This window comes from Chamaea fasciata, unplaced genomic scaffold (genome assembly GCF_029207755.1).
Source record: "Chamaea fasciata isolate MVZ Bird 193981 ecotype frontalis unplaced genomic scaffold, bChaFas1.0.hap1 SCAF_1, whole genome shotgun sequence".
Lineage (NCBI taxonomy): Eukaryota > Metazoa > Chordata > Aves > Passeriformes > Sylviidae > Chamaea > Chamaea fasciata.
Genome location: NW_027094086.1, coordinates 144,595,724 through 144,606,344, shown reverse-complemented (window position 1 = coordinate 144,606,344; position 10,621 = coordinate 144,595,724). Strand labels below are relative to the sequence as shown.

Below are 10,621 nucleotides of genomic sequence, written 5' to 3'. Positions count from 1 at the left end.
GTGGTATTGCTGCAAATGAGTGTCTGAGCAGAACCTCAGTGGTCAGCAGTGGAGAAGGGCAACAAAATGTTAGACATTCCAAGGAAGAGGAAAATATTTAAAATATCTAAAAACATCACTGTGACACTGGACCACAGCCGGGGCCCTGTGTACCTCGGAGTGTAGTACAGACAGAATTGGACAAGTTAAGGTGAAGGGTAGCAAAGGTGATCAAAGACTCAGGACAGTTTCTGGAAGAGGTGACATGAGTCATCGTGTGGAACAGGAGAAACTGAAGAGGAATAGGATAAGGATGTCTATAAATTCAAGGTCTATAAAATCAGAAATCACTTCCCTTTTTCTCACAGGTGATCCAATGCAGTTTTGAGGGAATAGGCTTACAATATAGGAAGGAAACGCTTTTCTACTTAGCAGATAGTAAAATTTTGATGTTCCCTGTTTCAGGGTATGGGGTGAATAGGATGAATCACCTCAGGGTGAAGTGGAAGCCAAACCAGGTAATTCCCATTCTAAAAATGCTCTGTTTTCCTTTATTGACCAAAAAGGAAGTTTATGACAAGTTGGTGGTTTTGTAGAAGTCCATGAAAAGCTGCTCAGAGGCTTGTTAAGATGAATCCCACCTGTACTGGAAAACAATGGGAGCAACACATTCGTGTATTTTTGAGAAGTGTGATCAAAGCTACTGCAGGAAAAATCTGGGGTGGGGCAGTACATCAACCAAAGAGCCCAAAGCTTACTGGGTCTGAATTCCCAGACCAGTCAGCCACACTGAGTCTTTTATCTGTATTGCTGATTTACCTGCATGTGGGGGGTTAACTGGTGTGCTCTCAAGGGGAGAAATTAATTTCTGACTTAAGAAGAATTTCCCCAAGGACTCAGTTGTTTCGAGCACACAGTGCTTTAAAGTTCCTATGTGTAAGCCAAGACTAAACCCAGCCTACCCACTACCCCTCCCTGTGGGTGCACAGTTCTTTGCTCAGCATCCAAAACAGGAATATCATCAGCACTTGTTTTTCCAGCTGCGTGCACCTGTGCAGTGTGAGGCCAGAGCAACACTGTCTGCATGAATGAATGATGCACAACTGATGGCTTTGGGTTCACCTAGAAGATTCACAATGCTCCAGTAGTTATACAGTTAAATACATTTCTCTTTTTGTCCTCGTCTGATGTTACCAGAGTTCTCAGAAAGCTGTCTTGGAGATGAAAGACCTCCTAAATTACACCAACAGGAAAATAGCTGTAATGGTGCATATATTTTGCTTCCAAGATGAAAGTCACCTTCTTACACTGAGAAAGGCACAGATATTAAAACACGCAACTACATAAGCAAGGTTAAAGAACGTAAAATGTGATTTTTCTGATGGGAAGGAAGCGAGCTGGACCAGGAGTACTTTACATTCCTGTTTACATTTTTCTAGTGATTTCCAGGTAAGTGGCAAACGTATTTTTAAATCTTCTTCAAAACGCAAGTGAAATTATAACACATAACACAGAACCATGAAAACTGCCATGCCAGGGCTGTCTAAACCCAAAGACTGCTCTGATAGCTAACAGTAGGTATTTCATGGGAAGATCCAAACCTTCATAAAATGGACAGTGCTTATGGAAATGACTTCCTCTACCCCAGGAAAAAGACCCTTTACTGAATGCTGGTTTTGTGTGGTGATCTTATACTTTATTCCTCTTAACTTTATTTAATATAAGAGTGAGAGGTTTCCACTACCTGTTCAAATACTCCTATGAATTTCTACTATTTTAAAACTATAAATCCTTGGCCATTTTGTGATGGTCTGACCCACCAGTCTTTCCTTCCCAAAAACATTTTCCTGCCCTTAATTTTTCTGAAAGCAGGTACAATCTGTTTGTTAACTTATACACTCTGACACAGGCTCTAGGTGATTTTTTTTCCACTTCCTGGCAAGCACAAGGAGGGTCCCTGTAACTTAGTGATTCTTTTGCCTGTTTCACTTTTGGCCTGAACACAGGAATATGTCTCAATCAAAATCCTGTAAGGTGCAGTATTACAGGCCACACCCCTGAGCCAGAGCTGGCTGAAATCTCTTTTCAGAGCAGATGAAATGTGCATATCCAAGCCACCAGCAGGACATTTGTGCCCCTCCCTGTGAGCCTCCTGATCCCACCCCTCCAGCAAGAGACATCAGCACTGCTTCCACCCCTCAAATAAAAGGAAAGCACCAGCTGTTAATGCTGTATTCACAATACCATACTCCACAGACAACGTGACTTTATTCACAAATATGATTTTTACAGAGGTAGAACAAAATACTTTGTATAATCTTTTTTTTTTTAACTATATACATAGAAAGAATATAATAGAATGACAAGAAAGAAAAGGTTGTAAACAAAACAATATTATGCCATCAAATACAGTACAAACAGCATGCATGAACAGCTTCAAATGAAATCTTGCTGGTGTAACTTTATTTTTTTTTCTCATGTGGTAAATGAAGAGCAGTAAAGAGTCATGCTCTAATTGGATTGAGTATGCCACAGCTCTGCAATTTTGTTTTAATTATTTTTTTTTCTTTTACAATAAACCAACAGGATCACTTTCTTTTCACTGTGGTGGGGAATGCTTTTGTAATGCCCAATGTAATATTAACAGAAAAATATAATAATCAAATCTACAAAGTGTACTCTCATTTAAAAAGCAAAACCATAGAAACTGTACAATTTTAAAAAGCGAATTATCTCAAATGCTTCTTAAGAGAATTTTCTAAAGAAAGAATAAAATATGCAGAATAAAAATGAGGAGAGCTATTGTTCTGTAACAAAGCTAATCAAATACTTATTTTCTTTTCCAATAAACTGTTTTTTAAATTAATGACTATTCTGGAAATTATGAAGTGGGCCAGGTTTTATTAATGTTCCACTTGACTAATAAAGCATGAACTCCTTACAGGTACTATAGCTGTCACTCCCCTGGGGATGGATGGGGATTGGTTCTGCATGCATGCTGGAGACAGGGACAAGGTTTAGTCATGGGTATAGATTCTAAAAATATTTTGAAATGTGTTAAACATTTAGTAGCTTCTATAAAAATAATCTGGCTTATTTTGCTACTGGATTGAGATTTGGATTTGTGATTTTCTGCTGAAATTCATTCCTGGCCAAGGACTTCCACTGGGATGGGAGTTACCTGGGCTGCAGCAGGTCCCACGACAGTGGCCAACAAAAGTGGTTACAGCTCACACCTGAACATCTAAAGCCAACAGCAAAGCCCACAACTGTTGTTCAGCCCTGTGCCTCAGGCTGAACCTCAAGGATCTGGGATTTGGGAATGGTGCTGTCCTGCCTTTCCATTCCTCTAGGTCCCAGCCCATGTCATGGGAAAGGCAAAGGCTGGAGAGAGCAACTGTGCTTTTATTCCTGTGAAGTATCAACTCTGGTGACAACCACCTTTCGGTCCCTCCTATCTGGACACACTGACTGCATCAGCAGAGGCCTGGCCAGGTCCCTGCCCTGCTCAGGGACAGCAGCTGTGTGTGCTGCCTATGGGAAAACAGGGATTTCTGCCTCTGGCCAGCGAGCAGTGGGGTTAAATTTCCCTCCTGCAGGTCACCCCCTAAAGTATCATTTAAAGATGCAACCACACAAACAGAACCTGTACGCTCCATTTGTCTTTGTCAAGATTGTGAGCATGTCCAATATTAAACACATGCTGTTTGTGGCCAAGAGTCAGGCACCAGCCCCAGCTTCAATTGCAATGAGTTTACTAAAAATCAGCAGAAAATTGAACAGAGAAGGATGGTGGGGCTCATTTGACTTTGAGCTCTCAGGTGACCCTGGTCTTCAGGCAGAAGCTCAGCTCAACCTGAGAGTGAACATGGGGTGCATCCCATGCCCAGTGCAAGTGACTGGGGGCTGGCCTGAATAACACCCTTCACCAGATCACAAGGATTAAGTTAACTGCAGTGAAGAGAAATACCTGCCCTGCATGGCAAATCCATCTCTGTGGCTTCATCCATGGCTTTGGCATCTTCCTGGGAAATGGATAGTGAGACCCCTCTAGATTGCCCTGGTGCAACTGAAACCTGTGTTTCACTAATTGACCCTGCAGCAGATTATCACCCCCAGAAGCAGGGCATTTATTGAAAGGTGTGAACAGTGTGCTGTGCACAGATGAAATATTCTGTGTGGTTGTTTACAGTCAACAGAATAAGCCTTGCACCTCTTTGTGGAAGAACTCTAAAAAACATGGCTGAAATAACAGGATTGTCGATGATGGTCAGTGGGAGATACTCCAACCCTCTGAGTAAGACTGGGTCTTTCTGTTGTGTAAACTGCTCTACCAGGATGAATAAAACAATACATTCCTGCCCCATTAGCCCTGGGGAAGATTAATGCCCTCTAATCTACACTAAGTAAACTCTGAAGCACGAAGTCCCACACTCAGCTGCTTGTGAATTAATAGGGATCACCCTGAACTTGATATTATGAAATGCAAATATTTGCAAAAGAACAATTAAAAAATATTCCTGAAGTGCAATGAAAGGCTCGTCAGTCATGTTTGTGGTATGCACAGGGACAGTCAGGAGGCAAACACCAATGAATCCCAGGGCAGAAATCTGTGGTAAAACCCCATTAGCCCACTGGCAGTGGGTGATGGCACAGCATCTCACACTGGGAAATCATTCCACCCAGTAATCAGAGGGCTTGGCTTAGGATGCCCCAGTTTTGATTCTTTGGACAGTTTGTTTGCATACAACTACCTGTGTTTTCAGAAAGCTGCAGTACGTGGCTCACAGTAAATCTACTTCAAACACTTGCTGATACAGCTCAAACTGATTTCATCTGCCCTGATCTGCAATTTTGTGTTAGCTAAAGCAATAAAAGAATCCTGTTAAACCTAAATTATCAAATGAAAAAGGCAATTTTCTCATTTATACTCCATTAGTTTTTTTAGTTATTGCTAGGAAAGCTCTAAAATGCTTAGGCCATAAAATAAACATGTGGCTTAATGTACAGTATGTGTACTTAAGAGGATGATGGCATCTGCAGTAACTGCTCTGCACTGCTATAGTAATGGGATGCACAAATTAAGCAACAGCATATATCAAGTAAAGCATACAAAAATGTATGGCAAAAAGTAACAAGCCTTCTGCTTTTTTTTTTTTCTTTAGTAACTCTTTAATTGCGAAAAAGAAGGAATCACCAATATCCACACCTACAACACAAAGTTGCAACATGGCTGATTTTGATTGATGCTCATCACCTCTGTGCCAGCAAAACTGTGTGATACCATTATTTTTAGCATTTCACTGATCAGAAGTTTATAAAAGCTCCCCTTCCCAAATTAAATTCAATGATATATTTTCCAGTTTTAAGTTAAACAATTAGCCTAATATGGTTTCAAGCACACAACACTCGTAAGATTTTGGGAAAAAAGCACCCCAGATTCTTAAGTCACGGAGATGTGGGATAGCATATGAAAAAGCATCCAAGTATTCACTTTTGAAAATGAAATTAATAGCCTAGATCGCTTAAGTACCTTCAATAATTTTACTCTGAGACCCTTCATTCAAACATACCAGAGTACTTTCGATCAATAATGTAAATTCCTCTAGAAGAGTGCCACAACTAAACCTGTGAAATCACAGAAGCAAGACTGCATATCCAAACCATTTACAGACATATTTTAGCATTACTTTGCAACAGTAGGCATTAGGCTTTTGAGAACACATGAATCTCTGAAATTCCATCTTTGTGCTGCTTTACCCCTTCATGTTCAGTTCAAACAGATGTCCTGCAGAACAAGGAGTGAGCAGAGCCTCTCAGAGAGCTGCAACGAATGCCTGGATCAGACAAACTCGGTGAGAGTCATAAAATGCAGATTGGAGATTTCTTCTTCAGCCAGGCTTTTACAGAAATATATTTTCCTGGCTAAAAAGGATGGCACAGCTGAGCTTTACAGAGAGAAATGCAAAGATATGAAGGAGAGAATCCCATTTTCTTCCCTCAGCAATCCCATAAAATCAACGATCTCTTTCCATAACAGCTCTGGATGATCAGCTGACTGCTGACAGGACCTTTCCCATCACCTGAGGAGAGCCTATGCTCTCCTTTCCTGTGCTGTCAGTGCCAGGTACATGGTCAGAGTTGTGCTCGTTATGCCCTGGCTTCCTATTAATGTGACCAACATGTTTTCTCCCCATTTGCAACAACCATGCAAGCCACTTTGACTCATAGTTCAGATTTTCTTCCCCTCATGGCACAAAGCTGAAAAGTAAACAACAGTTAAGAAAACATTTGCTTGCCAAAGCCTGGCATGAGAAGGTGCAAGCTCTCCTTGCCAGAGCCTGGACCTGTGTTTGCTCACACCCACAGTACTGTTTCATGCTCCAGCTTGGCATTGTATGGGAACAATCACCATCCTCTTCAGGCCCTCGCTCTTATTAACTTTGAGAAGTTACAAAATTTAACAGAACACTGTTTTCTGAGACTATATTGACTGCACTAATTACCCACAATATTGTATATTTGCTATTAAGAACATGAATGTGTGCTTTCAAAGTGTGACATTCAGGGCTTCAAGGATTTGGGAGGAATTAGATGGGTTGTTCTGTCACTTAATCCGAGGCTTTGATGTACTTTTAAAAATTTGTTTTAAAACCCCAAAAAACAGAATACACATTTTAACTGTTGAACTTTTACCAGCTAAAGGAGTTTGTAAGGACCCTATCACTATGTGGTTACAACAGAAGATACACAGGTAAGGTCAGGTCACGGTTTCCAAGAACATTCACAGGGACTGAGGATGAGGAAAACGAGGGATGGATTCTCCGGGAACCTTCGGGAGACTGAGCTGCTCACTGGGGAAGGGCCTTGAGTATTGCATTCACTTCCTCTGCCACCGCTGTCAGAGCAAACTCAAACTGCTCCTGTGGAGAGAACAAACACACACCCTGAATAATAAAACAAAACACTTTCCAGAAAGCCTAGAGCTCTATTCTGCAGCTGAACGTCCTCAGGACATTGTTAAAAATATGAATATGCAGGATGAACTTGTACACGGCAATGGAAAGGGACAAAATGTTCTGGGATTATTGATGTCATATAACATGTTTGACAGCATCTTGAAGCCAGAGTCATTTCAATGGAAAAAATGTTAGTAGCAGAACCCAAGCTATTGGGACACAATGATATATTGCCATTGCGTGGTCAGAAGGGTTTGGGAGTAGCTGATCACCAGCCATTTCCTTCTGACACAGAGATGGGAACGCAATACCTTATTGAAATATGAAGTAAGTGAGATGCTGTAAAGCAGAGACTTTGGCTTTTCTCAGGACTGTTTCTAGTTGAAAGAATTTAAAGTAAATATCTCCTTCCCTTATATCTATTACATAGAACAATATCTGCTTTTTGGCATACCTGCCAGTGATCTTTATAAGCCTCTCTTTTTAATGTCCTTCCCACACTCAAAAATTCCTCAGTTTTGTTAAGACAACTCCTATATAAGAAATACTTGGGAAGGCTTTTCTCTGCTATTAATTTGCTGTAAGCTCAACACCAAAATTATTTACAAGCTTCTGTGCTGGGATGGCAGAGGTGCGAGGGACATAGCCATGAATGGCTACTTCTAAGTGCAACCCTAACACACTCCTGAACTGTGTACTCCTACAGAAGGACAAAGCAGTTTTAAATCCTCAAGGTTAACAGGTGTTATATTTTACAAGCAAGTAATTTTTTTCTCAGTAATTTAGCTTAGTGAAATAACTGACCGGGTGATTTGGAGTTTGAGAATTTTCAGTGGAAAGTTTTCTCAAAATATAGGCAAATCAAAGACACCAGATTAGGACTGTGGAGAAATTCCTGGATTTTCTAGAAGCACTCCAGGGGTTTAAGCCAGCTGGAGTCAAGAGCTGCTGAAGAATTGACTCTGAGGATGTAGGTTTGAGATGCACCCTGCAAAGCATCTCAAAGTATCTCATGCAGGGATACTGTCTGTGTCCCCCATTAGAAAATCGGTGGTCTGTACATCCAGCCCCTCAGCTGGGGCTGCCAGGGGCTCTATGGGATGGTTACAGAACACAGCCACCCCCGCAAGTGATCACTGAACCAATAACATTAATTTTCCACAGTGTTTCATTTTACTGCAGAAATGGACAGGAAGGATGAAAGAACAAACTACAGATGTACAACTCCTAGTTCAGAAAGGCAGCTGACTCTTCATTCCTGCAATCCAGTGCCAGTCTCCTCTGCCTTGTCTTACCCGACTGCAGTCAGCTCCCATGTGGAGATACTTCAGAGAAGCAATGATGGGCACAGTGCCAGAGCATAAAAAGCAGAACAAAACTCAGAATAATTTCTCAGCGACACTGCCATTCAAGAATTTTCCTGTCTGCTTGGTGCTGTCAAAGTGGCATCCATGTACACTTGCTGGACTGCAGCCAACAGCTTTTAATCACACATTAATTCACCCTAAAGAGTAGGACTCATCCTCAGTAGGCACTGAAAATGGTGTGCATGACTGCCTAAGGCTCCCTGCACTGTCTAAGGTCTCCACAATTAAAGGAAACGCTGGGAATGCTGGGGGCCATCCAGGACCATCAGCTGTATTTTAACTGGAGCATGAGTGTGTGAGAGAAGCTGGAGAGCAGCGGGGTCAGAGAGGCCATATATGGGACATGCTGGGGCAGAACCAAACTGGGTGCTTGTACTAGTTCAAAAAGCCTGAGGAAGAATGTCTGCCTTGCCCAGGGACTGAGCAACAGGAGGTGTGACCTTAATGACTGAGGCAAAACAGTTTACAGAGCATAATCTGCACAGCCAGAGCTCAAAACTGACTGTAGTAAAGGGGATAGGAGAGCAGACATGAGATGTGTGGGGACGTGGCCTGTCAGGGGTGGTGCAGCTGAGCTCTTCCCTCTCCATCCTTCTGCATAACACACCCCGGTGAAAGGCAGGGAGTACAGCTCCCATTGATGTGCATCACCACCCTCCCAGGAAAAGCCTTCCCACACCTTCCACTCTTTTCCATGAGGACAATTGCAGTTAGAGCAAATTTATGCCAGTAATTTTTAAAGCAGTTCGGTTTGTTGTTTTGTACAGCTACACTGCCATTCACATATTCTATTTGCAGATACAAGACTGCCTGGAGATGAATTTTAACATCTAGCTTTGCCTAGAAAACAGAGCTGGACAGACATTCTGTAGTGTCAGTTCACCTATAATGCAGAGGTGACAAGAATATACTTAAAAAATGACTATGGCTATGTTTCATTAAGTCTACAGATAAGAATTCCCAGGAAAACAAAGTGAGTTCATGTAGCATATATAACACAGCAAGGAATCTATCTACTGTTACAGCTTGTGAGAGGATATAGGAGACAGGAAAAAAATAAAATATATATTTTTCCCATCATAGAGAATACACTTCCTCCTTCATTACTTTTTCCTCTCACATGTGACATATCAATTCTATTTTATGATTCCCCTGCAAAAAAATCCAACAAACTCACAAACCCTCTATTATGCTTCTCGGAAATGCAGAATGTCGTTATGATAATTTCATTACAATTTATTATATGTAGTGCTTTTGAATTAAAGATCCCTTCCAGAAGACAAAATGCTGCAAACAAATCTTTCCCATGCCTATTGGAAAGGTGGAGCGCTGCCTGCTGGAAACACAATAACATTGCTGAAGGAAGCTGGTGTTTATTTTGCCTAGGGATATTCTGTAATTGCCATCTCTAACCTGACTTTTAATCCATCGTTTTAAATTACTCCAAGAATCTAATATTCTTCATTTGTATTCAGTTGGGAAAGCACAGGGGTTTGTTTAAATCCATCAGAAGAATTCTCTGGGGATTGTGCATTGCTAGCATGTAACCAGATATTTATAATTTGCGAGACATTAGCTTGAATAAGTGATTTGGGTGGTTTTGAGAAAATGACAATGATGGAAGAAGGAGCAAGAGGAGAGATAAGCAATATCCTGAGAAAATTTTTCATCCTGGATGAAAACACAGGATACATTTGTTTTCTGGAGCTCTTGCAGACAAATGTTTGGAGGGAAAAATCCCCTGTCTTCAGGGAGATTTTCATGGAACTCAGGTAACTATTGCTGAGCTAAGCAGGAGAAGTTGTTCACATAACCTTCTTTGGTTCTGGAGTGATGGTTTTTCTTCTGTTGAAGGCAACAAGCCATAATTTTTCTGCCCTGAAAAGGAAACTGGAATCTGAGCTCTAGGTTGCCACAGAGCTGCTACAGATTTCGGATGCATCCACAGAGTACTCCAGGATTTGCATCTTACCTCAGAGTAAATATGTATGATATTGGACACTGTGTGCTATTTGCCTTTTTTTCCAGTCTGAATAATCAAAGCAGAAGAAAGACTTGTGCCATCGTATGTCTTCCTTGCAGATCAAGATTAGTTAGTTTTGACTGGCTCATCTTTATTTTTCATGCACTTAATTGGTAAATAATAAGCAACATTCCCCAAGCTGTTCTTCAGCAGTATTTTCCTCTAGTATTAGCGGCAGATAACATGATTGGGAAGCGATTTAGGAAAAATTATGAAGCAATGATTCCTGCAACACACATTTATTTCACCTTTGCCCCTCAGCAATTTCAACTCCCTGAACACTGCAGAATTTC

General features: G+C 41.2%; 1 protein-coding gene across 1 annotated transcript in view; it reads right to left on the bottom strand.

Annotated features, from left to right (window-relative positions):
* Positions 1-2,206: 2,206 nt before the first annotated feature.
* PTPRN2 (protein tyrosine phosphatase receptor type N2) overlaps positions 2,207-10,621 on the bottom strand; it is a 634,832-nt gene continuing 626,417 nt past the window's right edge. The window contains exon 23 of the mRNA XM_066200727.1: positions 2,207-6,902. Coding sequence (XP_066056824.1) covers positions 6,831-6,902 — 72 coding nt within the window. The 3' untranslated portion in view covers positions 2,207-6,830. The remainder of the gene's footprint in view (positions 6,903-10,621) is intronic.